General features: G+C 42.5%; 1 protein-coding gene across 2 annotated transcripts in view; it reads left to right on the top strand.

The window, feature by feature from the left end:
- lmo1 (LIM domain only 1) overlaps nucleotides 1-27,987 on the top strand; it is a 46,075-nt gene that overhangs the window by 15,192 nt on the left and 2,896 nt on the right. The window contains exons 2-4 of one of the 2 annotated variants that reach the window (XM_058400194.1): nucleotides 6,129-6,237; nucleotides 11,260-11,473; nucleotides 25,752-25,877. In XM_058400194.1, the coding sequence (XP_058256177.1) occupies nucleotides 11,268-11,473; nucleotides 25,752-25,877 (332 nt within the window). In that variant the 5' untranslated portion in view covers nucleotides 6,129-6,237; nucleotides 11,260-11,267. The remainder of the gene's footprint in view (nucleotides 1-6,128; nucleotides 6,238-11,259; nucleotides 11,474-25,751; nucleotides 25,878-27,987) is intronic. The other variant, XM_058400192.1, reaches the window with a different exon arrangement.

Here is a 27,987-nt window from a genome sequence, read left to right as displayed (position 1 = left end):
TGTGATTGTGTGTGATTGTGTGTGTGATTGTGTGTGTGTGTGATTGTGTGTGTTTGTGTGATTGTGTGTGTGTGTGTGTGATTGTGTGTGATTGTGTGTGTGATTGTGTGTGTGTGTGATTGTGTGTGTTTGTGTGATTGTGTGTGTGTGTGCATGTGTGTGTGTGTGATTGTGTGTGTGTGATTGTGTGTGTGTGATTGTGTATGTGTGTGTGTGTGCGTGTGTGTGATTGTGTGTGTGTGATTGTGTATGTGATTGTGTGTGCGTGTGTGATTGTGTGTGTGTGTGATTGTGTGCGTGTTTGTGATTGTGTGTGCGTGTTTGTGATTGTGTGTGCATGTGTGTGTGATTGTGTGTGCGTGTGTGTGATTGTGTGTGTGTGATTGTGTGTGTGTGTGTGTGTGATTGTGTATGTGTGTGTGTGTGTGCGTGTGTGTGATTGTGTGTGCGTGTGTGATTGTGTGTGTGTGTGATTGTGTATGTGTGTGTTTGTGTGATTGTGTATGTGTGTGTGTGTGTGCGTGTGTGATTGTGTGTGTGTGTGATTGTGTGTGTGATTGTGTGTGTTTGTGTGATTGTGTGTGTGTGTGATTGTGTGTGTGATTGTGTGTGTGTGTGATTGTGTGTGTGATTGTGTGTGTGTGTGATTGTGTGTGTGTGTGTGTGTGAAATCGTTCAGAATTAAAGCTGTAGTTTTTCCTGATCTTCAGGATGGAGAAGTTAAACGGCTGAATGTTTATCGCTGCTGTAATTTGAGTGATAAGAGGAAGTAACTGATATAACTGAGAGGAAACTGTCATGTAATGTTTTTACTAAATAAAAAAATTCTTCTGGTGGTACAGGAGGGTTTCACTTCAACATTAGCATTAATTTGCACTTCTGAGCGAGCGATTAAACGACACGGGATCCGTCGCTCACGATACTAATGGTTTCTGCTGCCTAACGTTCATTATTCCTCTTTAAATCGGCCCAAATGGGGTTCTGCTCGCACAAGTTCTCCAAGTTCTGCGGCTCTGAATGCTGCACCTGTCTCCTGACGTATCCTCCTGAGATAATAAGGGAACTGTAATTGCTAGTAAGAGGGACATTTCACACATCACTTTTCTAACCTTGGGGCTGACACAAACTTTTCAGAGGCTCACACTTACGCTCTGACGAGTGCATGCTTAATGTTGACAAAAAATAGTTTTGGGCCTGATTGCAGGTCCAAGGTATTTAAAAGTCTAAAACAGAGGCTGTGGCGGTGCTAATGGCTGTCAGAATCCATGAAGTGGCAGATAAGATTGTAGCTCTCTTTTTTCTCTCAAGGTCTGAACAGATTTATGGAACAGACTGATTTATTCCTCTTATTGAAATGCTAATGCGTGCTGAAGGAGATGAAGGAAAAAGAGTTGTATTTAGATATGAAGAGAGGATGCATTTATCAGTCAGAGCTGGAGTGTGTGTGTGTGTGTGGTTCTAAATGTGGATTTTTAAATAAAATGTCTTTAAGATTGGATGATGATTGGATGGATGAAGGTCACGTTTCAGCTTCTTCGAGCTACAGGTCTGGTTGGTTCTGTGTGAAGCTCTCTGGTGTGTTGGTGCAGAACGTTGGTCAGGAGCCGCTCACTCACTTTCTTTCTTTGCTTTGCTCCATTTCTTTTTTCCTGTTCTGGAGCAAGAACAGTGGCTCACATTCTCAATTACTGCATCATCATGCTAACAAGTTGCCTTCTGTAACTCTGAGGTTTTTTCTTTTGCATGGATTTCTTTTTAATTAGTCCCATATGAATAAATTACAAATAATAGCGAGGTATAAAAGTGTTCAGTGTGTGGAGGAATCATATAAATTATAAAATATGTGCACAGATGCACGCTAATGAAGTCCTGTTAACTGTGAGCAAAACGTTCTCGGCAGCTGACAAGCCTTCAGTCCAGAGAGTGGAAAAAATCAGGAAAGTGAGAGAGAGGCAGGATCCGAGCACTGACGTCAGGTATGAGAAATTCACGTGTGACGTGAAGAAAAGAGAGAAAAGTGACATCCTGTTTCCAGACTCCTCATGCTGTGGCTACGCGTCGGTGCAGGCCCTGATGCCACCACCTCGTTTGGGCTGGATCAGGAGTAATTATGCGGTGGGGGGAGGAACGGTGGCTGCTGACCGCAGGGGTCAGGACACTTGTAACACGTGAAAAGAGCAATTATTCCGGGAGACAAAACCCCCCTTTATCCTGGCAGTGCCGAGGTCAGCGTGAGGGAGCGAAGCGACTCTGTTTCAGCGGGGCTTATTAGCAGCAGCAGGTTTGCTGAAGTTTAGTGAAAATGCTGTGCCTTAATGAAGGCCCTCCTCCTTACTCCCAATAGTTGCTTTCTCTTTTCTTTTCTCCCTCCTTTACAAGTGCTAATGTGTCATAATTAGAGGGTGTGACAGTATAAAACTGTCTCTCTCTCTCTCTCTCTCTCACTTGCTCTCTCTAGCTTTTTTGCTTTTCTTTTTAATCTCATGTGGAAATGAGAGGAAATCGTTATTTATTTTGTTAGTGATTGTGTGTTGAATTGTTCCATGCTGAATTCACGTCACACAGTAAAGCCGAAATGCAGTTTTCATCAATTACAGTTCTGTTACAGAGAAAAACAAATTCTCTGGATATAATGTCAGGAAAACCTGGGAGTTTGTTCCTGTCCTGGTCATGTGAGAACAGATGAGAACTCTCTCAGCTCAGACGAGTCTTCTCAGGTCAAATGTGTCCGGTCTTTCCCGTCACTGCTGTGCCAGAACACAGGCTTTATTTCTGTAAATCTACTTCCCGGCTTCCTGAGACCATCAGCAGATGCCCTGCGTGTTGTGTTTGCTGCTTGAGTGAAACTACTGTCTACAGGCTCAATTACAGTAATGATGGGAGCTGGTGGAAAGGTGCTAATTCCAACATACAATGGCATGACATCTGCCTGAACTTCCCATTATCCTGTACTGATGATAAACTCGTGGATTGGCAGGAACGCTGTTTTATTCACGCAGGGAAAAGTGTTCGCTCACAAAACTGCTTATTACTGCTAATGAGCGGAGCTTTCCGTTCAGTACTGAAGTACTGAAGCGAAGAGTCAGGAATACAATAAAGTGTGGAATGCTACAGTTACTGAAGTGTATGGGATAGAGACGAAGTGTAGGAATACTGGCGCTGAAGAGTGTAGGGAATTCTGCAGTGTACGGAATACTGGTGTGAAGTGGTGTGAATTCTGAAGTGTATGAAATGCTGCATGATGTGTAGGACACAGTGTATGGAATACTGACTTGGAGTGTAGGGAATGATGAAGCGTATGGAATACAGAGTGTACGGAATATTGGAACGTATGGAAGACTGCACTCCTGTGTTAAATAAGACTTACACAACCCACACAAGACACTAGTGTTAGATATCTAAGGAAAAGGAAATGTTTCACTGAACACTTTGTATTTGCATCATGGAATGTTCTGGATAGAATACTGATTCTTCTTTTCAAGTGTGTGTTTGGAATTCTGACACTACCTTCTCTCGTACATTGATTTCCTTCTACATTTTACTATTGGTCCAAATTCTGTCCAGTAAAATGTGTGTTGTTTGGTAGAAAGACTTTAAGAGACAAAGTTCTCGTCACAGTCTGTATGAAATCAGTAATCCCATAAAATCCACTCAAAGACTAAAATAACGATATAATATATGGAGTAAGGTTCTCCTGCTTTAGCTAGCCTCCAGTCACAGCCTCATATCTTCCAGCCAGGCTTCCAGGCATGGAGTCGTCGTACTCAACACTGACTGGAACTGAACATTACCACTTCACTGCTCCACAGAAACAGAGAAGATCTCCATATTTAAAGGTGTAGATTAGCATGTGGTTGTTTTCTGTTTATTAATGTTAGTGATATAAAAATATTTACACTCAGTGTATAGTTTATAGTTGGCTTTGAGGTCATGTGACTTGGATTCACACACAGCATCGCTTCCTAACTCTCAAAAGATCGCTCTCTTCTTATTAAAAACCATCCTTAAACACAGAGTTTATATAAAGAGAAGTTTTTTAGACGTGAACCTGAGTGTTCCATCCTGAGTGTTGTAAAGGCACTTTTTATTTTTAATTCCCAAACTCTTCATAATTTAAAAGAATTAACATTAATATTAATGATTATACTGTAACATGCAGGCTCTCTCTCTCTCTCTCTCTGTCTCTCTCTCTGTCTCTCTCCCTCTCTCTCTCTCTCTCTCTGTCTCTCTCCCTCTCTCTCTCTCTCTCTCTCTCTCTCTCTCTCTCTCTCTCTCTCTCTCTCTCTCTGTCTCTCCCTCTCTCTCTCTCTCTCTCTCTCTCTCTCTCTCTCTCTCTCTCTCTCTCTCTCTCTCTCTCTCTCTCTCTCTCTCTCTCTCTCTCTGTCTCTCTCCCTCTCTCTCTCTCTCTCTCTCTCTCTCTCTCTCTCTCTCTCTCTCTCTCTCTCTCTCTCTCTCTCTCTCTCTCTCTCTCTCTCTCTCTCTCTCTCTCTCTCTCTCTCTCTCTCTCTCTCTCTCTCTGTCTCTCTCTCCCTCTCTCTCTCTCTCTCTCTCTCTCTCTCTCTCTCTGTCTCTCCCTCTCTCTCTCTCTCTCTCTCTCTCCCTCTCTCTCTCTCTCTCTCTCTCTCTGTCTCTCTCCCTTTCTCTCTCTCCCCCCCTCTGTCTCTCTCCCTTTCTCTCTCTCTCTCTCTCTCTCTCTCTGTCTCTCTCCCTTTCTCTCTCTCCTCCCCCCCCTCTGTCTCTCTCCCTTTCTCTCTCTCTCTCTCTCTCTCTCTCTCTCTGTCTCTCTCCCCCTCTGTCTTTCTCCCTTTCTCTCTCTGTCTGTCTCCCCCCTCTCTGCCTCTCTCCCTTTCTCTTTCTCTCTCTATCTCTCTCCCTTTCTCTCTCTCCTCCCCCCCTCTGTCTCTCTCCCTTTCTCTCTCTCTCTCTCTCTCTCTCTCTCTGTCTCTCTCCCTTTCTCTCCCCCCCCCTCTGTCTTTCTCCCTTTCTCTCTCTGTCTGTCCCCCCCCCCCTCTGTCTCTCTCCCTTTCTCTTTCTCTCTCTATCTGTCTCTCTCCCTTTCTCTCTCTCTCTCTCTCTCTCTCTCTCTCTCTCTCTCTCTCTCTCTCATTACCTGATGTTTGTAAAAGCATGAACACACTGCTGATGTCAGAACCATGCTTTGTCATACATGAAGAACCCTCAGCAGCAGATTTGCGCCACACGACTGCTTTTAATCCCAAACTCATGCACACTGCTCGGCTCGACTCTCGGCTCTCTGCAGATTACTCGCTTTCTTTTAGACACTAACATGGATTTTTTAGTGCAGATGCTGTTTATTAGAAATACTGAGGAATGGATCGTGTTTGTTATTCACTAATGAGACCCGAGTGAATTTGTGTGTTAGATTTGCGGTAAATGGCGAGCATGAGGATTAAATCACACTTTTCAGATTAAAGTCGGACCAGCGCAAATTTTAGAACCTTTTTACACCTGAAATTGTTGCTGCTTCAAAGATTTCATTACACCATGTGGCGGAGAGGAACAGGAGGGGAACATAAGGATAACTGTAGATGCACAGGAAAGGAACTCTTCATTTAGTTTCTGAAGCCAGAGTGAAGATTATTGTGCTGTGATGCTGTTGGGCATCCTGAAAATCTCCTATTTTTCCTTTGTCTACTTCCAGAACCCTAAATGCATCAAAAGATGCTGATGTGAGTTTTTGATGACACCAAAACCTGGTGTTCTACACAGAGCAGGTCTGCAGTGGAAAATACAGATCTGACAAATTTCACTGCGAAAACAAACATTTGTAAGATGTAAAATGTTTAAAGGCAGTGATGGATGGCTCTGCACAGCATGTATTAATGTCAGATTATTGTTTTTTGTTTGTTTGTTTTTTTGTCTGGTGGAGATGATGAAACTCTCTTAAAGAGAAAAAAGCTTTCCTGGTAGAATATGAATCATGGTGCCGGCCACAGGATCTGCTGATTGTCCCTCACAACATGGAATGACCCTGGGAGGTCGGCAGCTCTGTATCTGTTAAATGGATTGGATTAAGTGGGAGCTGCCTCCTCGGGTCTAGCCCATCTCTCTCTCTCTCTCTCTCTCTCTCTGTGTTTCTCTCTCTCTGTTTTTCATATGTTTGTCAGAGACCGTGGTGCTGGTGCTGGAGAGGAGGCTGCTGGATGATCAGTGTTTTCTACAGCGTGTGGTGTGACAGGTTCACTCTCTCGTCTCTCTAAAAAGGAGAAGAACACAGTAAGACGTCTGTGTGTATTGGAGCTGTGTTACGTTTCACTTTGTGCACTTGTCCTATGAGGTTCTGTCAGTTTTAGGGTTTTGGAACAGACTGAAATCAATAGTTGTGTTTTTTATTTTATTTTAGAAGACAGAAATGTTTGTTTTTAGACCGAGAGCAGATTAGCTACAAGAAAATCTGAACAAGAAAGATAGAAAGAGAGATGCATAAAGAATGAGAGAAAGTGAGAGATGAAAGAGTAAAATACACGAATAACAGGTTGAACAGTTTGGATTAAGCTGGGGGGGGATTGAGATACAAACATAGAGACAGACAGAAAGATATGGAGCAGGTGTGTATGTAGGTTATAGTGTGACACTTTGTTGGGAGAGAGGAGGTGGTGGAGATGTTGGTGGAATTTAGGTGGAGGTGATGGTGGAGGTGAGGGAGGAGGAGGAGGTGGATGTGGTGGAGGAGGTGAGGGGGGAGGTGGTGGTGGAGGTGAGGCGGGAGGAGGTGGTGGTGGTGGAGGTGAGGCAGGAGGAGGGGTCGACCTTTGTGTATAATTAGTTCTCTTATTTAAAGCAAAGATTTTGAATAGAATAACTAATTAGCTGTCATAAAAGGCAAATTAAAGATTTTCATGCTGTTCCTCAGGGAACTCAGAAAAGCCTGATTCCTCAGCTCACACACACACACACACACACACACACACACACACACCCCTCCTCTCTCTCTCTCCTCATTAAGACAGTGTTTAGTTGTGTAGACGGCTGACAGCACAGCTCTGTTGGTGAACCTGCAGCGCTCTCCACTAACAAGCCATGTAATGCAGGTAGAAAGTGAGCGCCCTCAGCCTCGTTCAACACACGGCACTTTTAGCTTCGTTTATGCTGAACGCGGGTATTTATAGCAGCTTTTCTGATCCTAACGTGCAGCTTCAAGAGGCCTGGTTTTTCTGGAGGGGATGGAGGTGGGGGGTTAGGCATTCTGTTGGGATCTAGAGGAAAAGAAGAATTAATTGATGGTTCCTATCAGCAGTGCTGGACCAATTAGCTCCTCCTTTTCCACTTGTCTGATAAAGGCACAGGACGGCTGAATTCCACCATCTACTCTCATCCACGCCATCAATTTAACTAACAACCTCTTTTCTATTCTCTCTCTCTACCTCTCTGTACCTCTCTGTCTCTTTGTGTGTGTGTGTGTCTCTCTCTCTCTCTCTCTCTCTCTCACCCCCCTCTCTCTGCCCCTCCCTCTTTCTCTCTTTCTCTTTGTCCCTCTCTCTCTCTCTCTCTCTCTCTCTCCTCTTTGTCGTTCCTCTGTGTGTCTTTTCTCCCAGGTTTGTTCCAGAGGGAGGTGATAATTAGATTTCATTCTCAGCACTGCTGATGGTTTGATTGTTCTGAAGGAATCAGTGTTCACAGGAAAACATCTGAAGTTCTTTAGTACATTAATTTCAGTGTATATCTCTATAGGGTTATGTGTATAACAAATAACAAAATATTTCATTAAAAGCACTGATGAAGAGGTGTGCTGTTCCAGGACAATAATCAGTGACAGTGTAGAGTTATCTAAACAGTCTTTCCCTCAGCAGTCTCTCTTTATTCTCTCTCTCTATCAGCTCTAAACAGTCTTTCCCTCAGCAGTCTCTCTTTATTCTCTCTCTCTATCAGCTCTAAACAGTCTTTCCCTCAGCAGTCTCTCTTTATTCTCTCTCTCTATCAGCTCTAAACAGTCTTTCCCTCAGCAGTCTCTCTTTATTCTCTCTCTCTATCAGCTCTAAACAGTCTTTCCCTCAGCAGTCTCTCTTTATTCTCTCTCTCTATCAGCTCTAAACAGTCTTTCCCTCAGCAGTCTCTCTTTATTCTCTCTCTCTATCAGCTCTAAACAGTCTTTCCCTCAGCAGTCTCTCTTTATTCTCTCTCTCTATCAGCTCTAAACAGTCTTTCCCTCAGCAGTCTCTCTTTATTCTCTCTCTCTATCAGCTCTAAACAGTCTTTCCCTCAGCAGTCTCTCTTTATTCTCTCTCTCTATCAGCTCTAAACAGTCTTTCCCTCAGCAGTCTCTCTTTATTCTCTCTCTCTATCAGCTCTAAACAGTCTTTCCCTCAGCAGTCTCTCTTTATTCTCTCTCTCTATCAGCTCTAAACAGTCTTTCCCTCAGCAGTCTCTCTTTATTCTCTCTCTCTATCAGCTCTAAACAGTCTTTCCCTCAGCAGTCTCTCTTTATTCTCTCTCTCTATCAGCTCTAAACAGTCTTTCCCTCAGCAGTCTCTCTTTATTCTCTCTCTCTATCAGCTCTAAATAGTGTTTCCCTCAGCAGTCTCTCTTTATTCTCTCTCTCTATCAGCTCTAAACAGTCTTTCCCTCAGCAGTCTCTCTTTATTCTCTCTCTCTATCAGCTCTAAACAGTCTTTCCCTCAGCAGTCTCTCTTTATTCTCTCTCTCTATCAGCTCTAAACAGTCTTTCCCTCAGCAGTCTCTCTTTATTCTCTCTCTCTATCAGCTCTAAACAGTCTTTCCCTCAGCAGTCTCTCTTTATTCTCTCTCTCTATCAGCTCTAAACAGTCTTTCCCTCAGCAGTCTCTCTTTATTCTCTCTCTCTATCAGCTCTAAACAGTCTTTCCCTCAGCAGTCTGTCTTTATTCTCTCTTTAAGTTAATACGAGAATAAATGAATCAGAGTTTGTTCCACATGTTGCTGAGAAACACAAAGAAGAGAGAATTGTGTTATTTATTGTACAGAGGGTCAGCAGAAACAGGGTCAGTTACTTTCTCCTGGTCTTGGAGAACTTGCAGCTCTTCACTGCTCCACACTGCCCCGTGGTGTCTGGAGGTCCGTCAGTTAGTCATTGTGGAGGGTTTGAGCAGCTACAACTCTAATAGGTTCTCAAAAACTTCACACATATTAGGAGTTCACATGTCACACACACACACACACACACACACACACACAAAGAGTTTCCTGAAATATTATTGAAGTGAGGTGATTACGTGTCATCAAGTTTACAGACATACAGGATACATTAAAACACATTAATACTGTGTGTGTGTGTTTAAAGACGTTAGTTACTGGTGTTGTGATGAAGATGTCGTGGTGGAGATGTCGTGGTGGAGATGTATTGGTGGAGATGTGGTGGAGATGTGGTGGTGAAGATGTAGTGGTGGAGATGTAATGGTGGAGATGTTGTGGTGGAAATGTCGTGGTGAAGATGTCGTGGTGGAGATGTCGTGGTGGAGATGTATTGGTGGAGATGTAATGGTGGAGATGTGGTGGAAATGTCGTGGAGATGTTGTGGTGGAGATGTCGTGGTGGAGATGCTGTGGTGGAGATGTTGTGGTGGAGATGTATTGGTGGAGATGTGGTTGAGATGTAGTGGTGGAGATGTTGTGGTGGAGATGTGGTTGAGATGTAGTGGTGGAGATGTTGTGGTGGAGATGTGGTTGAGATGTAGTGGTGGAGATGTAGTGGTGGAGATGTGGTTGAGATGTAGTGGTGGAGATGTTGTGGTGGAGATGTCATGGATATGTTGTGGTGGAGATGTTGTGGTGGAGATGTGGTTGAGATGTAGTGGTGGAGATGTTGTGGTGGAGATGTCATGGATATGTTGTGGTGGAGATGTTGTGGTGGAGATGTTGTGGTGGAGATGTCGTGGAGATGTTGTGGTGGAGATGTTGTGGTGGAGATGTCGTGGAGATGTTGTGGTGGAGATGTTGTGGTGGAGATGTCGTGGAGATGTTGTGGTGGAGATGTCGTGGAGATGTTGTGGTGGAGATGTTGTGGTGGAGATGTCGTGGAGATGTTGTGGTGGAGATGTTGTGGTGGAGATGTCGTGGAGATGTTGTGGTGGAGATGTCGTGGAGATGTTGTGGTGGAGATGAGTGTGCGGTGTGTGTGTGTGCTGTTTGAGGTGAATGGGATTTTAAAAGCAGAGATGGAGAGAGGCCTGGGTGTTCTATTAACCAGATCAATAGCTCAGTGTGTGTGAAAGTGTCTTAAGAGCCGCTGCATGTGCTTTCACTCAGCCCTGACCTGTTAGCGCTGGCCGAGGGGTGCCAGCGTTCCCAGCGCTCCCGGCGTCGGCTTTTAGTCACCACACAAATGTCAGGAAGCAGATAGACTATTAGCATTTAGTGCAGTTATTAAATGGACTTTATTTGTTCTGTAGCTGAAAGGGTGTGTGTGTGTGTGTGTGTGTGTGTGTGTGTGTTTGTGTGTGGTGAAGCACTTAGGCGGTGACGTTTCTCACTTAGGGCTCAATGCAACCTTCTTGCGGTCAACAGCACTTTAAAAGGTTAACGTTAATCCCAAGTACAACCCGTGAGGAGCTTTTAGCGCAGCGTAAACTTCCCCATCCACATGACGTATTAAAGTACCACAAACCCACACTCAACACCAAACTCAACACCATGCTCAACACCACACTGACCACCACTCTGACCACCACACAAACCCACACTCAACACCACTCTGACCACCACACTCAACACCACACAAACCCACACTCAACACCACTCTGACCACCACACTCAACACCACACAAACCCACACTCAACACCACTCTGACCACCACACTCAACACCACACAAACCCACACTCAACACCACTCTGACCACCACACTCAACACCACACAAACCCACACTCGACACCACACTCAACACCACACTGACCACCACACTCAACACCACTCTGACCACCACACTCAACACCACACAAACCCACACTCGACACCACACTCAACACCACACTGACCACCACACTCAACACCACACTCAACACCACTCTGACCACCACACTCAACACTACACAAAGGAGAGTGTGTGTGTGTTGTATATCAGAGTTGATATCTGTTATTTTCACACAAGGGAGTGTAGCTGAGGCAGAAACACAGTACTGAGTCCTGACCCTAATGAACATGAAACACTCGCCGCTCCGGCTCGGCCCGTGTCTCCTTATCGTATAAAAAATAAATAAATGTGTGCCGGACAGCAGCGTTTCCCCGAGCACTGAATCACACTGTGTGTTCTTCTTATCGCTCGCAGGAGTGCCGATGCTCTCCGTCCAGCCCAAAGGCAAACAGAAGGGCTGCGCTGGCTGCAACCGCAAGATTAAAGACCGCTACCTGCTCAAGGCGCTGGACAAATACTGGCACGAAGACTGCCTGAAGTGCGCATGCTGCGACTGCCGCCTGGGTGAGGTCGGCTCCACCCTCTACACCAAAGCCAATCTCATCCTCTGTCGCAGGGACTACCTGAGGTAAGAGACAACACTAACAGCAGAAAGGCTGTGGTCTACCTGCGGCACCTTGACATTAACACACACCTCACACGTGTGACACGCTGAACACTCAGCAGCGCTGCTTCATATCTGTGTCCTGTCTCGTCACGTTATCGCCTCACTGCTGGCCAAGGCTCGGGTTCAACTGCTTTCATCAGGAGAAACTTTTAAATGTCAGTTTAATGAAGGACGAGAGACACCATGGAGACCACCTGAAGGTTTAAACCTGAACATCTTTACTGATGTTGATGAAGTCTGATGAGAGAACATCATCAGCCACTTATTATTTATGTATTTATTTTTATTATTATTTATTGACTGTAATAAGAATCGGTCAGCTGTTCAGTTCTACACTTTAATAACTTGTCCCTCTTACACCCTCTAGACTCTAGAACCATTAATTATCCAGTCAAGCTTTCAGGAACCTTTGAAGAACCCTTTTTTCCCGGGTGTGTGTATAGTGTGCTGTGTATATACTCCAAAATATTGCTCAGTATTTTCTTCTTAATGCCTGGAAGCTCTCAGAACTTCGGCTCTTGATATTTAAAGGCTTCGTTATGAACTTAAGATATTAAGGAGTTCTACACTTCCAGAAAGATTCTGAACAAATCTTCTCTGATAGTGAAGTTCTCTGAAGTGTTCCTCAAAGAGAGAACCAACACATAACCCTTAAGGATGTTTCTGTCATTTGGGTCACTTCTGTTTCTCTTCCTTGATAAATACTCAATAAATAAACACTCCTTTTTATTTGTAGTAGTTGAAATTTTTAGATTAAATTTTTTATGTCTCCTGTGTTTTAATCAGCTGAAGTAAAGACTCTGATGTGGAATGTTTACGGTGAGACTGGGATTTAGTCCAGCTGTAATGAGAGAGAGAGAGAAAGTCTGCTCTATTTTTATTTATTTACAACACGATAAAATGAAGATCTATAAATATTCTGTGATTTTATTCCACTTGCTGTCTCGCTTTAAACATTTCTAAACTCAACAAAAATAAAAATACAAATTCACTTATTATTACGTTTAGTAGCAAATGTTGGTTAACACACTTGTTACTTCAGGCCACAAAGAGAACCATTGTGTGTTTGTGTGTGTGTGTGTGTCCTGCTTTCTAACCATCTGCTCACTAAATTAAACATGATTATTTCCTGGGCGTTGTGTCTCAGTCCCTCGAGGTCTCATGGAGATCCAGACGTTTATGGTGGAGCTTCTGCTCTAATGGGACACAGCGGTGTTGATGGAGGGGCCAGCACTGGGGCAGGATGCTTTATGACCAACCCCCCCACCCCCCACTCTCTTACACCATCCATCACACTCTACTCACTCTAAAACCTGGTTAAGAAAGACATGACCAGGAATGATGAGTCAATGACCTCTGACCCTCAGAGTGAGGACCAGAACCTTTTGATCCGAAACTATTAAAGATCAGGTGGAGGAGAGGGATGAAACCCATGACACTGGGCAGTGAGATGTTATTAACATCATGAAAATCTTGTCTGCGTATCGCTGAGATCATCACTCATCACTGCTTTTAACTTATTAAATAATAAAATTAATTTTGTACCAATTTATCTAATTTTTTAGCCTTAATACACTTTAACACTGACAATTAGCATAGCATTAACAAACTAGTTAAGATCTTTCCCTCATGGTCAGAGTCAGGTTTTATCGTTATGGGGCATGTCTAAGACTTTGATGTTAATTTATTTATAGTAAAGAAATAAAAGTGCTGAAAAAAGCTTCAGTTTTCAAAACGTCTTCACATCACAGGATGATATTTATGCCACATCGTCACCTCTGAAGAAAGACAAGAGCACAGAAATGTGAGACAGGGAGTGAGAGATGAGAAAGATGAGGCGTGGCTTCTAATGTCATAATAAAGCTCCACCCACTGATTTGCTCAGCTTGATGATAGTGCTGATGATGGACTCTGTTACTGAGCAAATTAAAAACTGCCACCACTGTACACAAGAGAGGCAGCTCACACACACACACACACACACACACAGAATCATTATTATCCCCACACACTGAGGCGCACTTCATTAAACACTGATGTGTGGATCAAACTCTCTCCTGTTCTATTTTGCAGTTCTGGAGTCGAGCCACATGTTAATTACGATCCCGACTCTGACTCTTGGAGGAATGGCACTGACTCAGAGCACCATTGACGATCGCTTCACTCGAGAGCTGCTGCTTTTATTAGAGCAAATTGGCGAGGGTCGTTCATTAGCGCTCGGCACAATAAAATCATTAAGTGATGTATTTATAGCAGCACGAACGCAGCAGCCTCCAAACTCACAGACCTGAAACTCTCTCAGCTCCTCACCATCACTAACATCACACACTGTCTTCTAACGGGAGCACTCTTCTGGACTCTGATTGGTCAGAAGGTGTTGATTAATTCTCTCTAACAGCAGCTCTGACTGTAGAGCAGGTTTATATTAATGCACTCACTCTGATACCTTATCGTTTCCATAGCAACAACTCCTTCACAGGGACGTGTACGGCACACACTCCACTGTTAATAAACATTAAACACCTGAGGAATTGTTGATATTTTGTATGGTGTGTGTGTGTGTGTGTGTGTGTGTGTGTGTGACTTGTGGTCCGAGCTCCACTTCAGTCCATACAAATCTCACAGTTTTGTGAAGAAGCTCACGTTAGCTCTGTGTCACATAAACAAGTCTTCTACTGTTTAACTCCTCACCTCTCTTCTCTAACTCGCTCTGTCGTTCCCTCTCTCTAACTCTTCCTCTCCCTCTATCGTTCCCTCTCTCTAACTCTTCCTCTCCCTCTATCGTTCCCTCTCTCTAAGTCTTCCTTTCCCTCTGTCGTTCCCTCTCTCTAAGTCTTCCTCTCCCTCTGTCGTTCCCTCTCTCTAACTCTTAGTCTCCCTCTGTCGTTCCCTCTCTCTAAGTCTTCCTCTCCCTCTGTCGTTCCTTCTCTCTAACTCTTCCTCTCCCTCTGTCGTTCCCTCTCTCTAACTCTTCCTCTCCCTCTGTCGTTCCCTCTCTCTAACTCTTCCTCTCCCTCTGTCGTTCCCTCTCTCTAACTCTTCCTCTCCCTCTATCGTTCCCTCTCTCTAAGTCTTCCTCTCCCTCTGTCGTTCCCTCTCTCTAACTCTTCCTCTCCCTCTATCATTCCCTCTCTCTAACTCTTAGTCTCCCTCTGTCGTTCCCTCTCTCTAACTCTTCCTCTCCCTCTGTCGTTCCCTCTCTCTAACTCTTAGTCTCCCTCTGTCGTTCCCTCTCTCTAAGTCTTCCTCTCCCTCTGTCGTTCCTTCTCTCTAACTCTTCCTCTCCCTCTGTCGTTCCCTCTCTCTAACTCTTCCTCTCCCTCTGTCGTTCCCTCTCTCTAACTCTTCCTCTCCCTCTGTCGTTCCCTCTCTCTAACTCTTAGTCTCCCTCTGTCGTTCCTTCTCTCTAACTCTTCCTCTCCCTCTGTCGTTCCCTCTCTCTAACTCTTCCTCTCCCTCTGTCGTTCCCTCTCTCTAACTCTTCCTCTCCCTCTGTCGTTCCCTCTCTCTAACTCTTCCTCTCCCTCTGTCGTTCCCTCTCTCTGCTCTAATTAAACGCAGCTCTGCTGGAATAGACGCAGTGTGTGACACGAGGGCGAGCACTAGAGAGAAACTAATATGGAGGCTGTGGAGCAACTTCATGTTCAGCTTTCTCTCTGCTGCTTGTCTGAGCTAGCGGCTTTATCGTGCAGTCAGAGCAGCAATCCATCGCCGTCTGATCCGTCTGTCCTCGTTTCTGCATTGCATCATGGCTCAATGGAATATAAAGTGTATCTGTGCTTCTGGATCTCCAAATTAAACACGGAGACATGAGCTCGGAAAATGAAAATGTAAATCTGGTCGAGAGTCGAGGCGTCTGGGATAGAGAGAGAGAGAGAGAGAGAGAGAGAGAGGGTGGTAGAATGAGATGGAGCGATCTGCCCCACTGCCTCTTGTTCCGTTTGTGACCTTCACTGACTTCATGTTCTAATAAACTTAAACAAACAGCTGAGAAATTTCATTTCTGTCACTTTTTTTGAGCACCGCTGAACATCTCCTTACATCTCTGAAGCATCGAGGCTCTCTTTACTCTCGTCTTTCTCCCTCTTTTCTCTTCACCTGGTGCACATCTAGTCAGTGTTCCTCCAGCGAGAACCTTTTATACTTCAGGCTCTTGTGTGGAATCCAGTGCACTTTTTTCCTGTAAACTCTCATTAATGGCCGTGTGTTTTGGACAGAAAGTCCGGTGCAGTTCAGTCCCTCGCCTGTGACCCGTGTTCATCGCTGCTGCATCGCTCCGCTCCAGGAGTCTTTGAAGAAGTGGATTAGGACCATGTGCTCATTTTAATTAGATCATTAGCCACAAATTAACGTACAGGTTTGATTTTTTTGCTGAAAATTATTGAGTTTGCAGGTTTGGGGTTCGCTGGGGTCCGAGCACGGAGCAGAGGGGGAGCGCTGCAGGGTTTTAGCTTTTAGGGTCTTAATATTTTCCTGATGTTTTATTCAGAGTCTAAAAGTGCAAAACATCAAGCAGAATTTCCTCCAAAACTCTTAGACGTGAGCGACCCGACAGTGGCGCTGTAGAACAGCTTTAACCCTGAGCTTAAATGAGTTTAAATGATAAGAACGAGAGGTTGAAGCTCATAAAGAGCTTCAACCTCTCGTTCTTATCATTTAAACTCATCCAGATGTGGAGTGTTTACTACCAGGTTCGATGGTAGAACTCTTTAGCAATGTAAATATAAAATCCATCTTTTTATGAACTTGGGAGATTTGTTGTGTTTAACCTGCAGCTGGTCTGGTGTTTAAAAATGTTTAATTGTGATTAAATACTGAAGACTGATAACTCTCCATCATGCGGCTGCTTTCACCTTCACAGCATTTAAACCAGGTTTTTGTTCGGTGTAATCAGATCAGGTTGTGTCTTTGTGTTTGTGTAGAGTGAGAAAAACATGGCCACCGTCAGCCAATCAGCTTTTAGTTCCATATTCCGCAGGTCTGGACATGACACGTGAAATCTGAGCCATGTGTTCACGTGTAAAATACAGGTGTTTTTAAGTGTTTTTATTAAACTTTATTTGGCTAAACCTCAAGGATTTAAGCTGATTGGGACCAGATGTGAAGATTTAGTTAAAAAAATTTAAATAAATTTTATTTAACTTTATTCCTGGCTCTAAATATAAAATTCAGAAATGTTCATGAATGCTCCCTCAGGAGTGTCTCAGGATGTTTTGCTGAAGTGTTTTTAATTCTACATTACACAGATCTACATTTACTTTTATATCTGTTTTGTTTTCTGTTTAAGTAATGATGTGCAAAAGTCTTGGCACTCTGTTTTCACTTAAAATACAAATGTATTCGTAGCTCTTTATCTCCTCTCCTCCTATCAGGAAAAAAATAGGAATTTTCTAAACGTTTTTCCTAAATAAGATCTTTTTAAAAATTGAAGCTGCCTGAACAGAACCGTGTCAGCTTCAACATTTCTTTTTTATAAAGAAATTTGTTCAGTGTTTACTCTCCAAGTGTTTTCTGTCAGAGTGTTTACTGTCAGAGTGTTTTCTGTCAGTGTTTACTGTCAGAGTGTTTACTGTCAGAGTGTTTACTCTCCAAGTGTTCACTGTCAGAGTGTTTACTGTCAGAGTGTTCACTGTCAGAGTGTTTACTGTCAGAGTGTTTACTCTCCAAGTGTTCACTGTCAGAGTGTTTACTGTCAGAGTGTTTTCTGTCAGAGTGTTTACTGTCAGAGTGTTTACTGTCAGAGTGTTTACTCTCCAAGTGTTCACTGTCAGAGTGTTTACTGTCAGAGTGTTTTCTGTCAGAGTGTTCACTGTCAGAGTGTTTACTGTCAGAGTGTTTTCTGTCAGAGTGTTTACTGTCAGAGTGTTTACTGTCAGAGTGTTTACTGTCAGAGTGTTTTCTGTCAGAGTGTTTACTGTCAGAGTGTTCACTGTCAGAGTGTTTACTGTCAGAGTGTTTACTGTCAGAGTGTTTACTGTCAGAGTGTTTACTCTCCAAGTGTTTATTGTCAGAGTGTTTACTCTCCAAGTGTTTACTGTCAGAGTGTTTTCTGTCAGAGTGTTTACTGTCAGAGTGTTTACTGTCAGACTGTTTTCTGTCAGAGTGTTTACTGTCAGAGTGTTTACTGTCAGAGTGTTTTCTGTCAGAGTGTTTACTCTCCAAGTGTTTACTGTCAGTGTTTACTCTCCAAGTGTTCACTGTCAGAGTGTTTACTCTCCAAGTGTTTACTGTCAGAGTGTTCACTGTCAGAGTGTTCACTGTCAGAGTGTTTACTCTCCAAGTGTTTACTGTCAGAGTGTTCACTGTCAGAGTGTTTACTCTCCGAGTGTTTTCTGTCAGAGTGTTTACTGTCAGAGTGTTCACTGTCAGAGTGTTTTCTGTCAGAGTGTTTACTGTCAGAGTGTTTACTGTCAGAGTGTTTTCTGTCAGAGTGTTTACTGTCAGAGTGTTTACTGTCAGAGTGTTTTCTGTCAGAGTGTTTACTGTCAGAGTGTTTTCTGTCAGAGTGTTTACTGTCAGAGTGTTTTCTGTCAGAGTGTTTACTGTCAGAGTGTTTACTCTCAGAGTGTTTTCTTTCAGAGTGTTTACTGTCAGAGTGTTTACTGTCAGAGTGTTTACTCTCAGAGTGTTTTCTTTCAGAGTGTTTACTGTCAGAGTGTTTACTCTCCAAGTGTTCACTGTCAGAGTGTTTACTGTCAGAGTGTTTACTGTCAAAGTGTTTTCTGTCAGAGTGTTTACTTTCAGAGTGTTTTCTGTCGGTGTTCACTGTCAGAGTGTTTACTGTCAGAGTGTTTACTTTCAGAGTGTTTTCTGTCGGTGTTCACTGTCAGAGTGTTTACTGTCAGAGTGTTTACTGTCAGAGTGTTTACTGTCAGAGTGTTTACTCTCCAAGTGTTCACTGTCAGAGTGTTTACTGTCAGAGTGTTTACTGTCAAAGTGTTTACTGTCAGAGTGTTTACTGTCAGAGTGTTTTCTGTCAGAGTGTTTACTGTCAGAGTGTTTACTGTCAGAGTGTTTTCTGTCAGAGTGTTTACTGTCAGAGTGTTTTCTGTCAGAGTGTTTACTGTCAGAGTGTTTTCTGTCAGAGTGTTTACTGTCAGAGCGTTTACTGTCAGAGTGTTTACTGTCAGAGTGTTCACGGTCAGAGTGTTCACTGTCAGAGTGTTTACTGTCAGAGTGTTTTCTGTCAGAGTGTTTACTCTCCAAGTGTTTTCTGTCAGAGTGTTTACTGTCAGAGTGTTTACTGTCAGAGTGTTTACTCTCCAAGTGTTCACTGTCAGAGTGTTTACTGTCAGAGTGTTTTCTGTCAGAGTGTTTACTCTCCAAGTGTTTTCTGTCAGAGTGTTTACTGTCAGAGTGTTTACTCTCCAAGTGTTTTCTGTCAGAGTGTTTACTGTCAGAGTGTTTACTGTCAGAGTGTTTACTCTCCAAGTGTTTTCTGTCAGAGTGTTTACTGTCAGTGTTTTCTGTCAGAGTGTTTACTGTCAGAGTGTTCACTGTCAGAGTGTTTACTGTCAGACTGTTTACTGTCAGAGTGTTTACGGTCAGAGTGTTCACTGTCAGAGTGTTTACGGTCAGAGTGTTCACTGTCAGAGTGTTCACGGTCAGAGTGTTTACTGTCAGAGTGTTTACGGTCAGAGTGTTTACTGTCAGAGTGTTCACGGTCAGAGTGTTTACTGTCAGAGTGTTTACTGTCAGAGTGTTTACTGTCAGAGTGTTTACTGTCAGAGTGTTCACGGTCAGAGTGTTTACTGTCAGAGTGTTTACTGTCAGAGTGTTTACTGTCAGAGTGTTTACTGTCAGAGTGTTCACGGTCAGAGTGTTTACTGTCAGAGTGTTCACTGTCAGAGTGTTTTCTGTCAGAGTGTTTACTCTCCGAGTGTTTACTGTCAGACTGTTTACTGTCAGAGTGTCTTCAGTCAGAGTGTTTTCTGTCAGAGTGTTTACTCTCCGAGTGTTTACTGTCAGAGTGTTTACTGTCAGAGTGTTTTCTGTCAGAGTGTTTTCTGTCAGAGTGTTTACTCTCCGAGTGTTTACTGTCAGAGTGTTTACTGACAGAGTGTTTACTGTCAGAGTGTTTACTGACAGAGTGTTTACTGTCAGAGTGTTTACTGTCAGAGTGTTTTCTGTCAGAGTGTTTACTCTCCGAGTGTTTACTGTCAGAGTGTTTTCTGTCAGAGTGTTTATTGTCAGAGTGTTTTCTGTCAGAGTCTTTTCTGTCAGAGTGTTTATTGTCAGAGTGTTTACTCTCCAAGTGTTTACTGTCAGAGTGTTTACTCTCCAAGTGTTTACTGTCAGAGTGTTTACTGTCAGAGTGTTTACTCTCCAAGTGTTTACTGTCAGAGTGTTTACTCTCCAAGTGTTTACTGTCAGAGTGTTTACTGTCAGAGTGTTCACTGTGAAAGTGTTTACTGTCAGAGTGTTTACTGTCAGAGTGTTTACTGTCAGAGTGTTTACTCTCCAAGTGTTTACTGTCAGTGTTTACTCTCCAAGTGTTCACTGTCAGAGTGTTTACTGTCAGAGTGTTTTCTGTCAGAGTGTTTACTGTCAGAGTGTTTACTCTCCAAGTGTTTACTGTCAGAGTGTTTACTGTCAGAGTGTTTTCTGTCAGAGTGTTTACTGTCAGAGTGTTTACTCTCCAAGTGTTTACTGTCAGAGTGTTTACTGTGAAAGTGTTTACTGTCAGAGTGTTTACTGTCAGAGTGTTCACTGTGAAAGTGTTTACTGTCAGAGTGTTTACTGTCAGAGTGTTTTCTGTCAGAGTGTTTACTGTCAGAGTGTTCACTGTGAAAGTGTTTACTGTCAGAGTGTTTACTGTCAGAGTGTTTTCTGTCAGAGTGTTTACTGTCAGAGTGTTTTCTGTCAGAGTGTTTACTGTCAGAGTGTTTACTCTCCAAGTGTTTACTGTCAGAGTGTTTACTGTCAGAGTGTTTACTGTGAAAGTGTTTACTGTCAGAGTGTTTACTGTCAGAGTGTTCACTGTGAAAGTGTTTACTGTCAGAGTGTTTACTGTCAGAGTGTTTTCTGTCAGAGTGTTTACTGTCAGAGTGTTTTCTGTCAGAGTGTTTACTGTCAGAGTGTTTACTCTCCAAGTGTTTACTGTCAGAGTGTTTTCTGTCAGAGTGTTTACTGTCAGAGTGTTTACTCTCCAAGTGTTTACTGTCAGAGTGTTTACTGTCAGACTGTTTACTGTCAGAGTGTTTACTGTCAGAGTGTTTACGGTAAGAGTGTTTTCTGTCAGAGTGTTTACTGTCAGAGTGTTTACTCTCCAAGTGTTTACTGTCAGAGTGTTTTCTGTCAGAGTGTTTACTGTCAGAGTGTTTACTGTCAGTGTTCACTGTCAGAGTGTTTACTGTCAGAGTGTTTACTGTCAGAGTGTTTTCTGTCAGAGTGTTTACTGTCAGTGTTTACTGTTAGAGTGTTTACTGTCAGAGTGTTTACTGTCAGAGTGTTTTCTGTCAGAGTGTTTTCTGTCAGACTGTTTACTGTCAGAGTGTTTACTGTCAGTGTTCACTGTCAGAGTGTTTACTGTCAGAGTGTTTACTGTCAGAGTGTTTTCTGTCAGAGTGTTTACTGTCAGTGTTTACTGTTAGAGTGTTTACTGTCAGAGTGTTTACTGTCAGAGTGTTTTCTGTCAGAGTGTTTTCTGTCAGACTGTTTACTGTCAGAGTGTTTACTGTCAGTGTTCACTGTCAGAGTGTTTACTGTCAGAGTGTTTACTGTCAGAGTGTTTTCTGTCAGAGTGTTTACTGTCAGTGTTTACTGTTAGAGTGTTCACTGTCAGAGTGTTTTCTGTCAGTGTTTACTGTCAGAGTGTTTACTGTCAGAGTGTTTACTGTCAAAGTGTTTTCTGTCAGAGTGTTTTCTGTCAGAGTGTTTACTCTCCAAGTGTTCACTGTCAGAGTGTTTACTGTCAGAGTGTTTTCTGTCAGAGTGTTTACTGTCAGAGTGTTTACTGTCAGAGTGTTTACTCTCCAAGTGTTCACTGTCAGAGTGTTTACTGTCAGAGTGTTTTCTGTCAGAGTGTTCACTGTCAGAGTGTTCACTGTCAGAGTGTTTACTGTCAGAGTGTTTTCTGTCAGAGTGTTTACTGTCAGAGTGTTTACTGTCAGAGTGTTTACTGTCAGAGTGTTTTCTGTCAGAGTGTTTACTCTCCAAGTGTTTACTGTCAGAGTGTTTACTGTCAGAGTGTTCACTGTCAGAGTGTTTACTGTCAGAGTGTTCACTGTCAGAGTGTTTACTGTCAGAGTGTTTACTGTCAGAGTGTTTACTGTCAGTGTTCACTGTCAGAGTGTTTACTGTCAGAGTGTTTTCTGTCAGAGTGTTTACTGTCAGAGTGTTTACTGTCAGAGTGTTTACTGTCAGAGTGTTTTCTGTCAGAGTGTTTACTGTCAGAGTGTTTTCTGTCAGAGTGTTTACTGTCAGAGTGTTTTCTGTCAGAGTGTTTACTGTCAGAGTGTTTTCTGTCAGAGTGTTTACTGTCAGAGTGTTTACTGTCAGAGTGTTTACTCTCAGAGTGTTTTCTTTCAGAGTGTTTACTGTCAGAGTGTTTACTGTCAGAGTGTTTACTCTCAGAGTGTTTTCTTTCAGAGTGTTTACTGTCAGAGTGTTTACTCTCCAAGTGTTCACTGTCAGAGTGTTTACTGTCAGAGTGTTTACTGTCAAAGTGTTTTCTGTCAGAGTGTTTACTTTCAGAGTGTTTTCTGTCGGTGTTCACTGTCAGAGTGTTTACTGTCAGAGTGTTTACTTTCAGAGTGTTTTCTGTCGGTGTTCACTGTCAGAGTGTTTACTGTCAGAGTGTTTACTGTCAGAGTGTTTACTGTCAGAGTGTTTACTCTCCAAGTGTTCACTGTCAGAGTGTTTACTGTCAGAGTGTTTACTGTCAGAGTGTTTTCTGTCAGAGTGTTTACTGTCAGAGTGTTTACTGTCAGAGTGTTTTCTGTCAGAGTGTTTACTGTCAGAGTGTTTTCTGTCAGAGTGTTTACTGTCAGAGTGTTTTCTGTCAGAGTGTTTACTGTCAGAGCGTTTACTGTCAGAGTGTTTACTGTCAGAGTGTTCACGGTCAGAGTGTTCACTGTCAGAGTGTTTACTGTCAGAGTGTTTTCTGTCAGAGTGTTTACTCTCCAAGTGTTTTCTGTCAGTGTTTACTGTCAGAGTGTTTACTCTCCAAGTGTTTTCTGTCAGAGTGTTTACTGTCAGAGTGTTTACTGTCAGAGTGTTTACTCTCCAAGTGTTCACTGTCAGAGTGTTTACTGTCAGAGTGTTTTCTGTCAGAGTGTTTACTCTCCAAGTGTTTTCTGTCAGAGTGTTTACTGTCAGAGTGTTTACTCTCCAAGTGTTTTCTGTCAGAGTGTTTACTGTCAGAGTGTTTACTGTCAGAGTGTTTACTCTCCAAGTGTTTTCTGTCAGAGTGTTTACTGTCAGTGTTTTCTGTCAGAGTGTTTACTGTCAGAGTGTTCACTGTCAGAGTGTTTACTGTCAGACTGTTTACTGTCAGAGTGTTTACGGTCAGAGTGTTCACTGTCAGAGTGTTTACGGTCAGAGTGTTCACTGTCAGAGTGTTTACTGTCAGAGTGTTCACGGTCAGAGTGTTTACTGTCAGAGTGTTTACTGTCAGAGTGTTTACTGTCAGAGTGTTCACGGTCAGAGTGTTTACTGTCAGAGTGTTTACTGTCAGAGTGTTTACTGTCAGAGTGTTCACGGTCAGAGTGTTTACTGTCAGAGTGTTTACTGTCAGAGTGTTCACGGTCAGAGTGTTTACTGTCAGAGTGTTCACGGTCAGAGTGTTTACTGTCAGAGTGTTCACTGTCAGAGTGTTTTCTGTCAGAGTGTTTACTCTCCGAGTGTTTACTGTCAGACTGTTTACTGTCAGAGTGTTTTCAGTCAGAGTGTTTTCTGTCAGAGTGTTTTCTGTCAGAGTGTTTACTCTCCGAGTGTTTACTGTCAGAGTGTTTACTGTCAGAGTGTTTTCTGTCAGAGTGTTTTCTGTCAGAGTGTTTACTCTCCGAGTGTTTACTGTCAGAGTGTTTACTGACAGAGTGTTTACTGTCAGAGTGTTTACTGACAGAGTGTTTACTGTCAGAGTGTTTACTGTCAGAGTGTTTTCTGTCAGAGTGTTTACTCTCCGAGTGTTTACTGTCAGAGTGTTTTCTGTCAGAGTGTTTATTGTCAGAGTGTTTTCTGTCAGAGTCTTTTCTGTCAGAGTGTTTATTGTCAGAGTGTTTACTCTCCAAGTGTTTACTGTCAGAGTGTTTACTCTCCAAGTGTTTACTGTCAGAGTGTTTACTGTCAGAGTGTTTACTCTCCAAGTGTTTACTGTCAGAGTGTTTACTCTCCAAGTGTTTACTGTCAGAGTGTTTACTGTCAGAGTGTTCACTGTGAAAGTGTTTACTGTCAGAGTGTTTACTGTCAGAGTGTTTACTGTCAGAGTGTTTACTCTCCAAGTGTTTACTGTCAGTGTTTACTCTCCAAGTGTTCACTGTCAGAGTGTTTACTGTCAGAGTGTTTTCTGTCAGAGTGTTTACTGTCAGAGTGTTTACTCTCCAAGTGTTTACTGTCAGAGTGTTTACTGTCAGAGTGTTTTCTGTCAGAGTGTTTACTGTCAGAGTGTTTACTCTCCAAGTGTTTACTGTCAGAGTGTTTACTGTGAAAGTGTTTACTGTCAGAGTGTTTACTGTCAGAGTGTTTTCTGTCAGAGTGTTCACTGTGAAAGTGTTTACTGTCAGAGTGTTTACTGTCAGAGTGTTCACTGTGAAAGTGTTTACTGTCAGAGTGTTTACTGTCAGAGTGTTTTCTGTCAGAGTGTTTACTGTCAGAGTGTTTTCTGTCAGAGTGTTTACTGTCAGAGTGTTTACTCTCCAAGTGTTTACTGTCAGAGTGTTTACTGTCAGAGTGTTCACTGTGAAAGTGTTTACTGTCAGAGTGTTTACTGTCAGAGTGTTTTCTGTCAGAGTGTTTACTGTCAGAGTGTTTACTCTCCAAGTGTTTACTGTCAGAGTGTTTTCTGTCAGAGTGTTTACTGTCAGAGTGTTTACTCTCCAAGTGTTTACTGTCAGAGTGTTTACTGTCAGACTGTTTACTGTCAGAGTGTTTACTGTCAGAGTGTTTACGGTCAGAGTGTTTTCTGTCAGAGTGTTTACTGTCAGAGTGTTTACTCTCCAAGTGTTTACTGTCAGAGTGTTTTCTGTCAGAGTGTTTACTGTCAGAGTGTTTACTGTCAGACTGTTTACTGTCAGAGTGTTTACTGTCAGTGTTCACTGTCAGAGTGTTTACTGTCAGAGTGTTTACTGTCAGAGTGTTTTCTGTCAGAGTGTTTACTGTCAGTGTTTACTGTTAGAGTGTTTACTGTCAGAGTGTTTACTGTCAGAGTGTTTTCTGTCAGAGTGTTTTCTGTCAGACTGTTTACTGTCAGAGTGTTTACTGTCAGTGTTCACTGTCAGAGTGTTTACTGTCAGAGTGTTTACTGTCAGAGTGTTTTCTGTCAGAGTGTTTACTGTCAGTGTTTACTGTTAGAGTGTTCACTGTCAGAGTGTTTTCTGTCAGTGTTTACTGTCAGAGTGTTTACTGTCAGAGTGTTTACTCTACAAGTGTTTACTCTACAAGTGTTTTCTGTCAGAGTGTTTACTCTCCAAGTGTTTACTCTCCAAGTGTTTACTGTCAGAGTGTTTACTCTCCAATTGTTTACTCTACAAGTGTTTTCTGTCAGTGTTTACTCTCCAAGTGTTTACTCTACAAGTGTTTACTGTCAGAGTGTTTACTCTCCAAGTGTTTACTCTCCAAGTGTTTACTGTCAGAGTGTTTACTGTCAGAGTGTTTACTCTCCAAGTGTTTACTCTCCAAGTGTTTACTGTCAGAGTGTTTACTGTCAGAGTGTTTACTCTCCAAGTGTTTACTCTCCAAGTGTTTACTCTACAAGTGTTTACTGTCAGAGTGTTTACTCTCCAAGTGTTTACTCTCCAAGTGTTTTCTGTCAGAGTGTTCACTGTTCAGGCGTCTGTACAGAATGTGTCTGTGTGCCTTTTGTGTAGCACTTTGTGTATATTAATATGTGTTTTAATGTGTGTATTATTGTGTATATTGATGTTTGTATTATTGTGTGTATTAATGTGTTTAAATATTTCCCCTGTGGTCAGTACACACTCGTCTGTCTTGCTGGGCTCCGTGTCGTTGTTGAAACGCCCACTGTTCTGCATCACGGCTGCAGCAAAGTGTAAAGTCTCGTGTGTTTTCACTCTTCCAGGCTCTTTGGGACGACAGGGAACTGTGCAGCCTGCAGTAAACTCATCCCTGCCTTTGAAATGGTGATGAGGGCCAGAGATAACGTTTACCATTTGGACTGTTTCGCCTGTCAGCTTTGTAACCAGAGGTGAGAGGAATGAGACTCTGCTTTCTCACAGTGAAAACATTCTTCATCATCATCATCAACATCATCATCAACATCATCATCAACACACTTATCATTACTGTGTAACAGAATCCAGCTGCTTTGTTTCTGGTGTTTGTGAACAGATGCATAATCCTCCAGACCAGTGAAATGATCCATTTTATAATAAATATGAAGCTGGATTTAAGGACAGAAATGTAAATGTCACTGTACCAGCTCCCTGAGGTTCTCCTGAACACTGACTTCACTCTCAGATTTATTCCTGAAAGCCGGCAGTGAGAGAGAGAATCAGCCAGAGTGAGTCTTCAGGACTGAGAGAATCTCACTACACATGATGAGTTTTATTCAGTAACATGTGTGAGCTTCTGCACCTACATACACTCCTGATACACAAACCCAGAAACACTGAGCGGCTTTGTGACAAATAACCCTCACCGTCAGCTCCAGAACACAGAACCTGACTTACAGCTGGAGTCTAGGTGCAGTTTTATCAGTGGTGGACCGTGCATTTCACACCTAGGCCTTCACTGCTGTCCTTCCTGAATTAATCCACCTCTATACAATCATTATAACGCCACCATGGGCGTTGCTAAGCCATTTTTAGGAGGGCTTTACCCCCCCTAACTTTTCTATTCAGCCCTCCTAAAATTCTGCAATTCTCCATAAACTGTACACAAAATTCCTGATCTCCTCAGTCCCTTTAACTTTTATATGAACACGGCAGCAGACTTCGGCTCCTCCCCATCTTTCAGCGCGTTCTTCAATCCACAGACCGCGGTGTCACAGAGCAAGGATCAGAGGACAAGTGTGTGTGTGTGTGTGTGTGTGTGAGATCAGGAAGACTCATATTTGGATTGTTCAGTACTCAAATGTTAAACACATCTATGCAATACAGTGGAATGCAGCAATACGTTTACCATCCTACCCTGTTAGGGTTATTTTATTTTATTTTATTTTATTTTATTTTATTTTATTTTATTTTATTTATTTATTTATTTATTTATTTATTTATTTATTTATTTATTTATTTATTTATTATAAACTATTATACCCTCATTGAGGCGGAGCCCCCCTTAAGTGAAAATTCTAGAATCGCCCCTGGACGCCACGGCAATAGATACTAATCAACCGTTAAATAACAAAGTAAAAAAGAAATTAGTCTACAGTATTTCACACCTCACAAGGAATAGTCCATTTTATTACGCTTACTTTACTCAAAAAAAACATTCTTGATGCCGTATGCAGCAAACTGCAATCTCCGGAGGACGCAGCATCCGAAATGAGACACAGTGAATATAGAAACACTGTATATGGGCGGGTCACTGCCTCTGACTACTCCAGTTATCCAATCAAAGGACGGGAAATTGCTGACGTAATCATACGCCTGCTAGATGGCCCCAGTGACGCCAACTCCAAATCTGATTGGTTAATGGAACAGTTTCACTGCCACTTATTTTAAGCTCCGGGCGCCTGCACTATTGATTCTGAAGGCCTTAAGGCCGGGCAACACATGATGTCAGCCACTGTCTGAAATATGATTGGATAAATACTCTTATCATAAATATACACTACTGGAAGCAGCACAACCGAGAGAAAAGCTATGAAATGTAGAGAATAGACTATTGGGAATAATTTAATACACATTTATGGAAAAATATATTAAATATATTAAAATGCAAGTCAGTGATTCAGATGACTGCTGTTTAGGCCAGCAGAGAAGGACTTACTGGCCCTGATGGTCCACCACTGAGTTTTATCACACTTTTAATTAATGTCACCTGCAAGATCACGAGAACTGTAATGTAACTGTAACTGTAAGGTTGTTCTCTGTTTTAGAAAACTCTACATAAAACATTTTGTAAAATAAATCTGTTCTGATTCAGTAGTTTGGAGTTAAACTGTTGACTGAGAGTGAAAAAGTTTCTGAAGTGCTGAAATAATCCTCTTAAACACAGTATGATGAAGGAGGAGGTTTTTATTTGAAAATAAACAGAAATGCGCACCTGATTTCCATAAAACCGATAGGATTAGAGACTTTATTAAAAGGTGAAGTGGATTTTCCGGGAAACTTTAAAATTCAGTAGCGTGTTTT

Source organism: Hemibagrus wyckioides, linkage group LG10 (assembly GCF_019097595.1).
Source record: "Hemibagrus wyckioides isolate EC202008001 linkage group LG10, SWU_Hwy_1.0, whole genome shotgun sequence".
Taxonomy (NCBI): domain Eukaryota; kingdom Metazoa; phylum Chordata; class Actinopteri; order Siluriformes; family Bagridae; genus Hemibagrus; species Hemibagrus wyckioides.
Note: the sequence above shows the minus strand (reverse complement) of the source record. Positions and strands in the feature narration are given on the sequence as shown.